The sequence below is a fragment of the Peromyscus eremicus genome, chromosome 1 (genome assembly GCF_949786415.1).
Source record: "Peromyscus eremicus chromosome 1, PerEre_H2_v1, whole genome shotgun sequence".
Taxonomy (NCBI): domain Eukaryota; kingdom Metazoa; phylum Chordata; class Mammalia; order Rodentia; family Cricetidae; genus Peromyscus; species Peromyscus eremicus.
The window spans coordinates 33,912,188-33,926,736 of NC_081416.1; the positions used below are offsets into that span (position 1 = coordinate 33,912,188).

The following is a 14,549-nucleotide window of genomic DNA, read 5'->3' on the forward strand; positions in this document are numbered from 1 at the left end:
ATTCATAGAAACCTTGTTATCCAAGCTACCACTTGTTCTCCACTCTCACATTGGTGCTAAAACAATGCAGCTTCCTCTGTAAGATTTGGGGTGACTCTAAAAGGAACGAGAGATTGAGTCTCACCCAATTCTGGATATGTACCACTGGAACTGGCCCCAGTATGACATCTGCCCTAAGAAAGAGCCTTGCTAAGAAAGAGGCTACAGGCTCAGCATGTCTAAAACCGCAAGCTCATTTCAGACCGAAGTGTGCTCGACCAGGTCATTCCAAGGAAAATAAACTGGGCTCCAGGACTTTGCTCTGATTCTTCATTCAGTGTGAACCTTAAAAGCAGACATTTGCTTGGCAGAGACCTTTTAGCTATGAATTAGGAGTTAAATTAGAACCCTTTGATCCCTGAACTTGAGATGTATTTGAAAATTCGCAGAACTAAGGCCCCATAAATCGCAGCCGTCTCCCCTCCCCCCGCGGTGTGGCATTCTATGCCCTTGGCTGTGAAAACGCCGTTAGCTCTGTCAGCGTTCTTTGTTCAGGCTAAATTTATTTTTTTATGTGAAATAGAAATCAGGAAAACACCGAAAATTATTTTAAGCAAAATATCAAAATTGAAATAAACCAACATATGTCTGTGAGACATGTATAACTCTCAATCAAAAATAAGTGCAACTTTCATAAATTTCTTAAAATACTCCAGCCTGCAGAATGCGATCCGCTTAAATAGATGGAGATGTGACATAGTCAACTGTTCTTTCTGCTTCCTTCATCCTTTCCTTAAGGATGAGACTTTCAGCCACTGAAACCTTGACGACTGGTGTTCTACCCCATCTGTTGTAGCCAGCGAGGGAACCAAGGCGCTTTATGAGGTCTTTGTAGCACATCTAAGTAACATCGACTAATTTCCAATGAGAACAGCCCTTCTTACCCGCCTTACTTGTATCCATGTCAATCTCTCCGTTCCCCCTACATTTCTCCAAAAAAATAAAAAATAAAAAACCCTCAGATACCTCAGTCACTCTAAACATAACCATGTTTTGTTTCCCATTTCCCTAACTTGACTTAATAATGAGAACTGTAGTGGATTTAAATGTGTTAAATTCACATAGATGTCTTCACCTCACCTTTATCCTTTGCCTGCAGGGCTTTCCCCAACACGTTTTATTCCTGTCATGTTAAATATTAGCATCTTTGTGACCCTACAATAATTTGCCCACAGATGATATATTAAATTAAAGCTACTTTCCATATGTGTTATAAACAAACTACAAGCATACATTTAAAAATCACCAATGTTTTATCTTTCTCTTATTCATATTTAGGTAGTGAAATTTCTAAAATAATAATAATAATAATAATAATAATAATAATAATAATAATAATAACAATAATATTAAATGGTTGTTTTATTTGGAATGATTTAGCACTAAGTGAATCCTCTGTCTCCTAGATCCCTTTAAAAGGTATTTTGAAAACTTAACTCAGCTTGTCATCACTCTACGTGCTAACATTGACCACTCATGTGGACGTTGAAAAGCTTGGACAAATAGTTAAGGATCTGTCTGATTGACTTGATCTAGGGGATACCTGCTTTCCTCATCCTATACTCTTAGACCTTTCCTGTCTTCTTTTTCTGTTCTAGATCACTCTGATTTCTCTTGCTTGTTTCAGTAGTTGTTGAAAGTTTCTTCCTTTCAAGTTCCTTCAATGTAGACCAATTTGGAAATAGAAAAGGGTGTTAATTTTTTTTAATAAATCTTTAAAATACACATTACTATGTTTCTATTGATTGAGGCAGATGGCTCACAGTGAATTTTCTCTGACATAAGTAATCACAAAAATCAGTTTAGGACCAAAATCTGGTATGGAACATGGCATGTATATACAGTGGAAAAGATGCAATTCACATAAACATACGGGTATTTTTAGAAGCAGTATTTGCTACTGTTTGGATTTAAATTCATCTTACTGTTAGCTAAGTACAAACCAATGGTTGTTTTTCCTCCGTCATCTCAGGCATTTGAGGGTCCTTCTCAGTAACCCAAACTTGTTTTCTTTTTACAGTTTGAAGGCTGCAAGAAGGCTTTTTCAAGACTTGAGAACCTCAAGATTCACTTGCGGAGCCACACGGGTGAGAAACCATACCTGTGCCAGCACCCAGGCTGCCAGAAGGCTTTCAGCAACTCCAGTGACCGTGCCAAGCACCAGAGGACACATCTTGACACTGTAAGGACGTCAGGGGCTTGTCACCTCCCAGCCTCAGCTGTGTGTGCCAAGGGGCCCCTCTGATGGTAGGATGGTGTAGGTGTTTGCTGTATGGTCTGCAGGTCACAGGGGCAGTGCCAAGCACAGCGGAACACTGGGAAGTGCCCACAGGGGTGCCCTGTGTGGCTGCTTCTTTTTCATTTTTAGTTTTTTGTAGTTGTGAATTATACTACATGTTAGGTCTTTCTAGGATCAGGGGGTTATTTAGTCCCTTCTCTGTAGAAAGCAGAAGTACTTTAGGGGCTATCATGCAGTAGATGTTGGCACACAGAATGGCCACTCGAGATAATTAAAGTAATTATCAATGTATCAGGCTGTACCAAAATAGACAGTGTACGCAATTGGAAAGAATATGACGTACAGTGTTTATGTGTTGACCCTGTGTTCCTGTCCTCTTGACCTGAGTTTTCAGCGAGCCTGGTGTTGAGCATGAATCCGGTCTTTGGCTTTAGAAAACCATCTGCTGTTTTCACCTGCAATTGATCTCAAAAGACAGAGCAGATCTTTCCCCGAGTTCATTTCATGCATGCTTTTTCTGTGTTAGCAGCCACACATCCTTTTTTATCAACCTTATGAGAACAATTGCGTTTTTATTTTCACACCCTTAACTCCCTTAATGCTGCTCCATTTTGCTCCTTGCAAATGCTGTTTCTGTGTAACTTTTGTCTTTTATTTCCCCCATTATGTAGATAACGCTCCTCTGCATTTTCAAGCTTTGATGCCATTTTCTTTACAGGAGGCCAGGTAGAGGCTGTGTAATTTCACTTCACTTGACAAAGCCGTTGGGATAAATGTATTATACACATCACAGATCTCTTATCCCACGTTCCTGCAAATAATGTATTCATGACAGTACTTTCTCAGTGTTAACATTCTGATGTCTATTATTAAACTACACCAGAGCCTGAATTTTGAAAAGATACTGTTATTTCTACACACCTTCTCATACATATTTAAGATTCTTTTGATGTTATAGTTGACATATTTATTACATTTTATATTAGTCCCCATTAGTCATATTTGTAGAAGTCATTTTAGCTATGTATGTCATATAGCCTTTCTAAACAGAATTATCTCCTCATATGCATAGATGTGATGGTTTGTCTGGTAAATACCTGAAACATAGTTAACACAATATGGGAGAAGGATAAACTTTTATGTTTTTAGCCAAATTGAATTCATTGATTTGTTTAGGACCAATAGAATAGAATATTACATAAATGTATGAAAAGTGCTCACATTTTTCAACGTACAAAAATTTGAATAAATTATGTTACAAGTCCTATTTTGTTGTATCTGAAATGGTCTTAGTCTAACTCAGTATATTTTCCAGTTTGTCATTAAACCTTATCATGGGAGTGTGACCATTCATAAAATAAGATGGTCTTGAGAATTTTTCCCTTTAACCAATTCTCTGTAGTTTCAAAGCCATCCTTGAGGAAATGTGTTGTTTTTCAACAGTACCCTTTGTTGGCACTAATTTTAGCTTAATAACATACAGCATTTTATAAAATAATTTCATCATTAAAATGTATTGCCCTTTTAAAACTTAAATAAAACTGACTAAGAAAATGATTTTATATTTTGAATTCAGTGCAATATCTCTTAAAACTTAGTCATTTTTATCTTGTTAAAGGAGATTTTTCTTTATTACATCTGTTAAAATTATCATTTTTCCTTAAGATCCAAACTGTCTTCTATTCAAATGTTTACTTCTTTTTAACAAATTGGTAAACCCTTAAGACCATATAGAAATTAAATGCTTGTTTTCCAAAGCAAACTGTAGCTGTTTGAGGAATTTATAACTTAAATTTATGTTCCTTTCCATTAATCACTCCTTCTACAAAAGCTGTCAGGATTTTTGGATAAAGGTAATCTTTTTCAACTAAACAAATTCTTTACTCAGGAAAACGGTTTTCCCCACAAAGAATATTGAGTTGATTATAATAACCCTGAAAATTTTTATTAATACATTTCTCTATTAACATCTTAAATCTAAATAAGAGAAGTAATTACTCAGGACAGGCAGAAAAAAATGAAATGCCTCTTTTGATGGAGTATAGCATGCCATTAAAGCTTGGGTAATCAGAAATAAAATAACGGGATAGCACTGCTGTCCACAGGGGAGCCTGACAGCTGATTGGGCATCCTGGCCTCAAGTGGCATCCACAGGGGAAGCCTCAAGGCCAGTTGGGAGGAATGGTGTGTATTTAAGCTTTCTCCAAGGAATATTTTAAATCAAATGTCAAATGGCATCCCCAACCCTATATACAGTATCCTAGATTTCTAGAGCACACCAGTGTTCATAAAACTTTTTCCATGAAGTACCCTCTCATGCTCAAATTCTCAAGTGTGTGTGTGCTCATGCTGAAACTACTCTTAAGGATGGATATTGGCTACTTGTTCCTCTGAGGTGAAGGCAGAGTAGGGAAGGATAATTTAGGGAGGTCGGATGAACTCAGAAAAGCTGCCCAGGTTAAAGCAAAATCTCTGTTCCCCCAGGGAAACCTCTCAATGAGTGCCTTTAGCCAATAATTGCTCACTTAAAAAACAAGTCAGGTAAGGGCCTTGTTCATCCATCATATTTTTAGAGTTTCTTAGAATTTAATACAGTGCCCAGCACATTCTAGAAGCATAATCTTGGGTTATTCAATTAATCAATAAAAAATAAGTCAAGATAAGTCAGTGAGTAATCATATCCAGTATTCAAATCAGACACTTCAAATGAAATGATATCCCATGATTCTATCTTGTTCTTGGGATGAAAACAATGGCAAAATGTCAGTGAGTTCTAAACATTGCTCCCAGCAAGCCAATAAGAAAGTCCACATGTTTACTCAGAAAATGATACACTCATGAGAACAAGACCATGGCAGAGTAAGAGTAGCTGTGGTGTGCTCTTGTCCAGAATGTAGCAGGCTTCCAGAATGGAATCCTACCATTAGGAGAAGATTTCAAATCTTTCTCCTGTTGTACCATACAGGCCCCGGTTCCATTTCTCAAGTAGATGATAATTCATCTTGTCTACACAATTACTCCTGTTTTTCTTTCTTTCTTTTTTTTTAAGTTACTGGAATAGTCAGCAGATTTTGGGTTAGCTTGCAGGAAAAGTCATTGTTTCCAAACCCTTGATGAGTCAGTAGCAGGTGATGATCCAATGCTGACGTCAGAATGCATTTGAGTTGTTCTTACCCTCCCGCCCAAGTCATGCATTCATTTCTACCTTAGGTGCCAAGTGCTTGGGGACACCCCTCACATTTGCATATACTTTCTATCTCTCTGCTGCATAGCAAATTGGAAGGGGCACATTTGCACCCTTGTCCATTCACTAAGGGCTCGTTCATGTCACTCAGCTTTGACTTCTCTGTGACTAATAATATTACTGTTCTTCTGGCTGAGTTTTCATGTGTCTGTTGTTTGAGACCTACTATTTCTTGCTCCCTTTATACTAATTTGTCCTTCTTAATTCTTTCCTTCTTTCTGAATCAGGTCCCCTCTGAACCATACCCAGTCTTTTCTGGACTTTTCTACAGCTTCTTTACCTGAATCCTTAAAGAATCTGTTTACTGTTTCTGACAGTACCAAAGATTTTCTCAGGGAGATAACTGTAAGTATGTAAGTATAACTTCCACGTTAAATTTCCACAAGAGATTTTATGGTTACACTGCAATGCAAGGTAATTTCTTAAAATCAAGGATAGGGCATCTCTGTGGGGCATTTTGAAAGTTTACACTTCTCATCACCATGATGCAGAATTCCTGGGTGTTCTAATTAAAATGCGTGAGTATTACCCTGCACTTGACATCTGTCATTTGGTAGCAGTTCATGTTCTGAGCAGTCTGAATAAAGCATGACCCTGTTACCTTTGTGATTTAACCACAGCTCGCTCTTTATCTCTTTCTCCTTTAGAAACCGTATGCTTGTCAAATTCCAGGATGTGCAAAACGCTACACAGACCCAAGTTCCCTAAGAAAGCACGTGAAGGCGCATTCTTCCAAAGAGCAACAAGCAAGGAAAAAGGTAAAATTCAAAGAGAATTTTCCAGCCAGGAAAGGCATGTTTGAATAACTCTTGCAGTCACAGAGTTTTTGCGGAGCCTTGGAATCCTCCGACTTTGAAGATGTCCTAGGCTAGATACTGAGGAGGGACGTCTTCCCTGAGGCCTCAGCAAGGCTGTAGTTGGCACAGCTAATATAGTCACATAGAAATTTCTGAGGAAGCTTGCAGAGAAAATTAATGCCAGCCACCAACCCCAGGAAACGTTAATAACAAAAAGCTTTTATGGAAATTTCTAGAAGCTCTTTCTGGAGAAAAACTTATTCATAAAAGTACCAGCTAGCCCAAGTAATTTCCACTCTAATGAAGAACTTGGGTGATTTTCTACGATTTGCAGAGAGCATTCCCCATGGTTGGCTTGAGGGAAGATACCTGATGGGCACTATATATGAAATCAGGGAGGGAGGGAACAAAGTACTGAACCTAAATGACTTTGACATCAGTGAGGGATTAATGCAGATTTCAAAACTGCAGATACTATGATGTTATAGATTTGGAATAAATGTCAAAGGTCATCCATGTTGCCTGTCTGCTTTGCTCTATGAACTTCACACAGTCCTGTGACTGGCTGGCCAGCCTTCCAAACCTTCTGAGACAGGGAATTTACTGTCCCCCAAGTCATTTCATCACTGTGTTTTATGCGCTGTGTGGTGGGTGTGGGTTCATACACATATTTATGTGTAGGTGGGTGCACGTGTGTACGCACCTGTGGGAAGAGGCCAGAAGTCAGCTTTGGGTATTGTTCCTCAGGAACTGTCCACTTGCTTTTATGTCCTCCTCTCAAGTAGTGAGTACACAAGCACATGCCATCACACACACGCACATGCTCCACAGGTGGCTTATCACTACACACGCACATGCCATCACACACAGGCACATGCTCCACAGGTGGCTTATCACTACACACGCACAGGCCATCACACACAGGCACATGCTCCATAGGTGGCTTATCAGTACACATGCACATGCCACCACACACATTCATGGTTTATTCCTCAGACTGAACTCTGGTCCTCATGCTCTCACCCCAAGCACTTCACCCACTAAACTCTATCTAGCACCCAAGCTTTTAAATGTTCGAACAAACTAGGACCTTCTGTCCATGGCAGAAACATGTTGCATTAACTTGGCTCTTTTAGTGCTACATTTATACTGAGTCGGTTACCTGATTTATTAAGGGGACTTTATAACAAATTTAAGGGCATGTTAAGACTCAAGTTATTTCAAGTCAATGAACCATATTGGCAAGGGTTGTCCGGTCACTGTGGCTTCTAGTCAAAATTGTGCATTGTTTTCATAGTTTTTCGGGATTTGATACTTAGTGTTGGGAAATCCTCTATTTCTTTTTTTTGATGCTGCATTTTTTGTGTCTTGAGGTGCTAGCCTGAGTGCTGTTCAAGGGCTCATGTACAGACAGTACTTTAACCAAGTCTCCCTTTTGAGAAGGAAAAACACTCAGCTATAAGGATTTGACAAATATACTTAAGTACTTACAAAACCAATCTTGTTAATGAATTGTGACTTTTTTTTCTCTAGAAATATATTTAAATCTCTTTATTTTGGAATACCAATAAATTGTTATCCAGAATCCCTTGGCATGGTTTGGATATGACTTGAAGTTAGAAAAGCGGAGGGATTTTCTTTAATGTACATAAAATTGAAAGAACAGTGGCTCCTCTTAAAATAACACATGATCACGATTGGATCCTTTAGCAGGATCGTTGTCTATTGACTTTGTCATGGTCTGTATCTTACAGATTCAAAGGAATAAATTATATTCATTTTGCAAAAGTCCAGTCTTCTAGATGAGAGAGAATTTTCATTCTAAGCCTGATCATTCTCTGCCTGCAAGTTGTCCCTAACCAGTGAGGTTTTAGTAATGACGTAAGAGGAACACACCTTCGCAGAGCCTACTGTCACGACAGGAAATAGTATTAATCCCCTATGGAGACAGCAGTAACGATGCTTACTGGTGTGGAAACACACAGGGCATTTTTAGATGTTGTTAATGCCTTTCATTGTGTAAAAATGGTGTGTTTTGGCCTCATATAAAGGAAGTGTAGTTTTGATTGTGTGAACATTCCCGAAGCACTAATTGAAAAAGGAAGAAAGGCCTGGAAACTGTAAGATACGATTGTGTTTACAGTTCCCTTGCAACCTTCGGCTGGCAGTTTAGGTAACAAAGGTGGGCTTTCAGGCAGTCTGATGGTCTCGTGTCAGCCGTTACATTGTAGCCCTTTCTTCATTTTGATTTATGTAAAAGGAAGTAGTCCTTCTCTAATGTGTCCACGTTTGGGCAAATGACTGAATCGGATTTAGTTGACTTTCCTTGTTCAGCCCTCAGTGACAAGTTTACAGTGTTGACTTCCCAAAAAGTCATTTCTAAATCTGTGATGGTTAATTCATGAAATGAAAATGGTGGAAGTTGCCTCATCTAACAAAAGAGGCAGTGTCTTTCCCAAGAGGAGCAGCTGCTGATAAACCCCGAATCAGTCCGTCCAGGCTGCTAAATCTCATGCCGATATCCCAGTGTGTTATATTTACATGGTACAATGTTGTCACTAGACCTTAGAGAGCTTCTAATTGCTCACTCACGTCAGGACTTGGTATTTGAAATATTTCCTGGCATCAGTAATAAAAAAAGAAAGAAAGAAACAATAAACCTTTTAAGGCAGAATTAAGATTATTTACGACTTTAATTAAAAATTGAAAACTGGCATGATTTCAAAAAGGGCTTTACAAAAATGTGAATTCATCAAAAATAACCATAAAAATTCCAAGGTGATAAAGGCACAGTGGAGTAATGGGCCCAGCCGTAGGGAATTGTTTTGTTGAAAAGAGTAAAACTCTTTTCTGTCACACCCTGTTAGTCATGGACTTGTTTAATATCCCCTGCCTGCCTCTAATCCTCTTCTCAGCCTCCCCCTAGACACTAAATGACATTAGTTTGTCTTAACGTAGCCAGCTTTATGAGGCCCAACTCTGAAGTAGGGGCCAGTAACAAAGCACCCATAAGAAAATGTGTATCAGGAGAGGCAAGTTGCTCTAAGTGGTGCCCTGACCGTGGGCATAGATAGGGTCTTCCCATGGGCATAGATAGGGTCTTTTTATGGGCATAGATAGGGTCTTCCCATGGGCATAGATAGGGTCTTCCCATGGGCATAGATAGGGTCTTCCCATGGACATAGATAGGGTCTTTCCATGGGCATAGATAGGGTCTTTCCATGGGCATAGATAGGGTCTTCCCAGACATATGACACATACCACTAAAAATAAGATGGACCTGGAATCTCAGCCAAACATTCTTCAAGCTGTATAAAGAAAGGAAAAGAACAAGAACAGTTTGGATTGCTGCACTCAGAGAGTAGTCTTTTTGTTCGTGTAAATCAAGTACACACACACACACACACACACACACACACACACACACACACCGTCAACCAACAGGCATCCAGCCTTGTTCATCAGATGTGTGTTGCAGTTCTCCAGTCCACTGAGGCAGGGGCATGCTGATAAAACAAGTAGCAAAGTATGCAAACCACCAACCAGTAAAGGTCTGCACTGAGAATAGAATTTATCCTCCAGAGCAAAAGGCACAGAATCTGTCCTTCAATTCTGCCCGGTACGTGAGTGAAATAAAGAGAAGACTAAGGCAGTTGACCACTTGAAATTCTTCTCAAGGCTGTGAGTTTTCTCAGAGTTTCTCATTTTCACCTTGGAATTACCATGAACAGGGGTTTCCTTCAACTCTAGCCTGTTGTCAAATGGTCTTTGAAAAAAATGAATGCAAGCAATACTTGCCCAAAAGTTAGAGGTGACATGAATCTTTGTCCGTTCTGAACTTCCATAAGGGTTCTGAACTTCATGTGAGTTGCTAAATGTTGGCTAGACATTGACCTTTGATTGGTTGAACATCATTGGTATTCACTTTTGGGACCTCAACACAAGCTTCTGCAATTATAAATGTTTATATTTCATACTTATTGACAGTTTTGTGTGGCTTTCTGGCTATGTGAGGGCAGATTACTTAATGCAGTTTTCTTCAGGTGGAACTGGTAATTCCTCAGGCTGTTTAAAGCCACCAGCTTTCCCCAGAATCGCCTCAAACTATAAACTTCAGTAGGGAACCCAAGGGTTTGCCTTGTGTTGTATAGTTCCTGGAACCATGACAGGGTAGATTTAAATAATACTTTCCTTTACATTGGTGTATGCAGCAAAATAATGGATCAGCCTTGCTTTTCCCATTGATCGTTTTGTGCTTTGGTCTAATTTTGGCAGGTAGGGTATATGTTCAAGTGCCTCCCCAGATTTCACAGTTCCCTTTAATTATGTCTCCCTTGTTCCTTGACAGGATTCGGTTAAAATCACTAATGGAGTATTAGCAATAGGCCCACACCACAGTTGTGACCATGGGATATGGGAGCCCGTCTCTCCTCTCACACTTCAGTAACACTACTGTGGTGGATGTGTGTGAGATGATTCTTCTGCTATGGGGATGATATTCAAGAAGTACAAAGTTGTCTTTTTTTAACAACTCACAAACATCTGTATGTTACCACATAGGATGACTAACATCACACCTCAGAACGATGGTGAGACACATCTGGATCCCCAGACCCCTCAGCTGAGAGGAACTTAATTTCAAGAAAGTTTCTGGGGAGATGCTCTTATAAGAAATATTTTTGGTGAAAAATAGTGATGAAAATAAATTATTATATTTTGATGAAAAGCATCCTTGCAAATCATCACAGATTCAATCATATATAGATAAGTTGCCTGCTGGTTTCTATGATAACTTGGCCCAGTGTAATACCACCTTTATTTCTGAAGCATGTGGATGTAGGGGCTGTTGAGAAGAATGCACACTTGTCGGAGTTGAAGGAGGACTTGAGGAAGGTTGTCCGTGAGAATGACCAGTGAATGAACTAAGCACGTGTTCTTTATGACGTCAGAGGGGCTGCATTCAGCCGTATAGGGAAATACCGCCACAGTCTCTGGGATACTGGCCCAAGGGTGTAACTGTGATGAAAGCTATTGCCCTGTACTGCTCTTGGAACAAATTCCATGGACTGTTACAAGATGGGTTTTATTTGTTTTGTGTTGTTATCCTTGTTGTTAGGTTTATTTTCGTTTGTGAGTATGAGTGCTTTTCCTGCATGCATGTCTGTGCACCATTTTTGCCTGGTGCCCCTGGAGGTCAGAAAGGGGCATTGGGTACCCTGGACCTGGAGCTTTGCTGGGTTGTGAGCCACGATGTGGGTAATGGGAACTGAAGCCAGTCCTCTGCAGGAGTGAAAAATACTCTTAACTTTAGAGTGGTCTCTCCAGCCTCCTAGATACTTGTTTTTAAATGTTACTTATTTCTGTGTAAGTTCAGGAAACACTGAGCTGAATCGTATTCAGTGGTTTCCTTCTTAGCAGAGTTTTTAGAGCCCTGTGATACACAATATTCCTTATAGAAGATGGCAGGACAAAGAACCTTCTTCTTCACAGCATCTCAGGAAGCTACTTGTCCAGTAGATATTTTAAAAGTGTCTCAAAGTTTCATTATTAAATTTTGTAAATATTTATTAATTACCTACTATGTGCCGGGCACTTGTTAGAACCATAGAAAACAAACACACAGAAGAGATATGTTTTCTGCCCTTTCGGACTGACATTCTGAGGACAGTAGACACATGGGAAATTGGGGTGACATCAGTGCTAAGTCACAAAAAAGAAGGATAACAATGAAAGATGGATAATAGGAGCAGTGTGTTGAGGTGAGACAGTCGAGAAAAGTCACCCCGAGAACTGAGCAGAAGGACACAGATATTACTTTAGAAATGTGAAAAAAAATACATTGGTTGCAGTATTATAAGAAAACTACTCATCTCAGTCAGATTATTGTACTTCCTGTTTGAGATGGCTTTCAAAGAACCCAGTATTGCTAACACCTTAGGAATAGTTGTCTGCTTCATCTTTGGGTTTTGTTTTGTTTTCTTTGTTTGTTTTTGAGACAGGGTATCACTGTGTATAGTGATATACAGTTCAGGCTGGCCTTGAACTTGGGATTTTCCTGCTTCGGCATCCTCAGTTTTGGGAACGTATGCATAGTTGTGCTGCCACTTTAGCCTTGGCTTAATTGCCTCTTTCTTCAGCCTGTCTATTTAGTTGGGGTGGCACAAGAGTGACTGGTCATTGAAAGGAATGGCTTCTGGTCATCACTGGATTCTTGGAGCCTGATTGGCAGGTGAAGCCTTGGCTTGTCCTGAGGATTCTGAGTGAGCTGAGGCTGTCTCTGCACTCCTAAGATGCCAGGTCTAACGGAGACCATGCTTCGAGGCAGAAGAAATAACTGAGAAGTAATGCCCGTGACAGGGTGTATGGAGTGCCCATGACAGGGTGCATGGAATGCTGTGACTGACAGGGTGCATGGAGTTCCTGTGACAGGGTGCATGGAGTTCCTGTGACGGGGTGCAGGGAATGCTGCGACTGACAGGGTGCATGGAGTGCCTGTGACGGGGTGCATGGAGTGCAGTGATGGGGTGCATGGAGTGCCCGTGACTGACAGGGTGCATGGAGTGCCTGTGATGGGGTGCATGGAGTGCCATGACAGGGTGCATGGAGTGCCTGTGAAGGGGTGCATGGAGTGCCATGACAGGGTGCATGGAGTGCCTGGGCAGGTGATACAGACTTGCATAGTATGCTCTCTTTGGGTCACCAACCAGTTCTCAAATCAGGACACGAAGACTTATTACTAGTTATGAATGCTCTGCCTAGCTTAGGCTCATTTCTAGCTATCTCTTTTAACTTAATTTAACCTGTTTCTCTTCATCTACATTTTGCCTCAGGGCTTTTTACCTTTGTTTCTTTCTGTCTTATTTTCCTGCTTCCTCCAGTGTCTGGGTTGCTGGCAGCTGCCTGGCTTCTGGCCCTGGGTGTGTCCCTTTCTTTCTCCCTCCTTCTTGATCTTCTCTTCTCTTTTTCTTCTCTCTCATACCTAGATTTCTCCTCCTCCTTACTCTCTCTGCCCACCAACCCCACCTCTCCTGCCTAGCTAGCTGTTCAGCTTTTTTTGTTTGTTTGTGTGTTTGTTTTTTTGAGACAGGGTTTCTCAATGTAGTTTTTGGTTCCTATCCTAGATCTTGCTCTGTAGACTAGGCTGGCCTCGAACTCACAGAGTTCGCCTGCCTTGCCTCCCGAGTGCTGGGATTAAAGGCGCCCCCCCCTCCCCGTGACTGTTTTGCTTTTTATTAAACCAATCAGGTGCCTTAGGCAGGCAAGGTGAAACAAATGCAACACATCTTTACATAATTAAACAAATGCAGCAGAAACAGAGGTAACACACCTTCACATGTTTAATACACTCCTCAGCAGAAACAAATAATAACACATCATTACCTAGTTAAAGTAATATTCCATAACAATCTTGTGACAGGGTGCATAGAGTGCCTTTACAAATGACAGACTGTTAAGAAGTGAGGTCTTGTGTTTTATTCCTTGGAGCCATTGTTCTTGATTACATCACAAAGTTTTGTAGTAGATAGTAAGGTCATCTTATTTCTATTCCCACTGAGATCTCTTACTTGGGATCAAAACCCAAAACTCAACATATAAAAACAAAGATGACGGTTGTTTCATATCATCTGGCAAAACCTGTGAAGAAGAATTGAGGACCCTTCGGCATGTCTTTAATGGGCGGTTTGGGGCAGTCCAGTGCCCAGCCACAGCTACCTTACGAAAATAATTGCTTTTCTGATCAATTGACAGCAGTTCTTAGGCTTCTCATTCTTTTTCTTTTAATTCTACTTTGGCATCCTTGATGAAAATGATTGGGAAAGAAGAGTGTTTACCTCAGAGTCTTAGCAGTCTCAATACTGTCTTGAGCTGTCAGGAGAGAGCCCCACACTGCCCTTCTCGGGTGTCCTGCTCTTCATCTCCGCTTCCAAAACACTCACGTCTCTCCGTAGTTACTGCTCCCTCTGCTAGTTCCTGCTCGTCTTCCATTTTCAGCTTCAGCTCAACTCTGTCATAGCTCTCCTGGGTAATACTTTCACATGTGTTTGTATCTTGGCTCTCTGAGCTGTGAGGATTTATTTTCAGGGTTACTTCACACAAGGGCTTGGATATGCCTGATGCAAAAGCTTTTCATGGTGCATGCTGGGCAGGTGGCCTTGTCCCCGGAGTGTTTGGATTGGACACCGAGAGCTACAAGCTTCTTCTAAACAGTGCCTCGAATTGCATCATGACT

The 14,549-nt window shown here is 40.5% G+C and overlaps 1 protein-coding gene across 1 annotated transcript in view; it reads left to right on the top strand.

The window, feature by feature from the left end:
* Positions 1-14,549, top strand: part of Glis3 (GLIS family zinc finger 3) — a 426,546-nt gene that overhangs the window by 324,769 nt on the left and 87,228 nt on the right. Inside the window, exons 4-5 of the mRNA XM_059259342.1 lie at positions 2,060-2,221; positions 6,170-6,280. Of these exons, the coding sequence (XP_059115325.1) occupies positions 2,060-2,221; positions 6,170-6,280 (273 nt within the window). The remainder of the gene's footprint in view (positions 1-2,059; positions 2,222-6,169; positions 6,281-14,549) is intronic.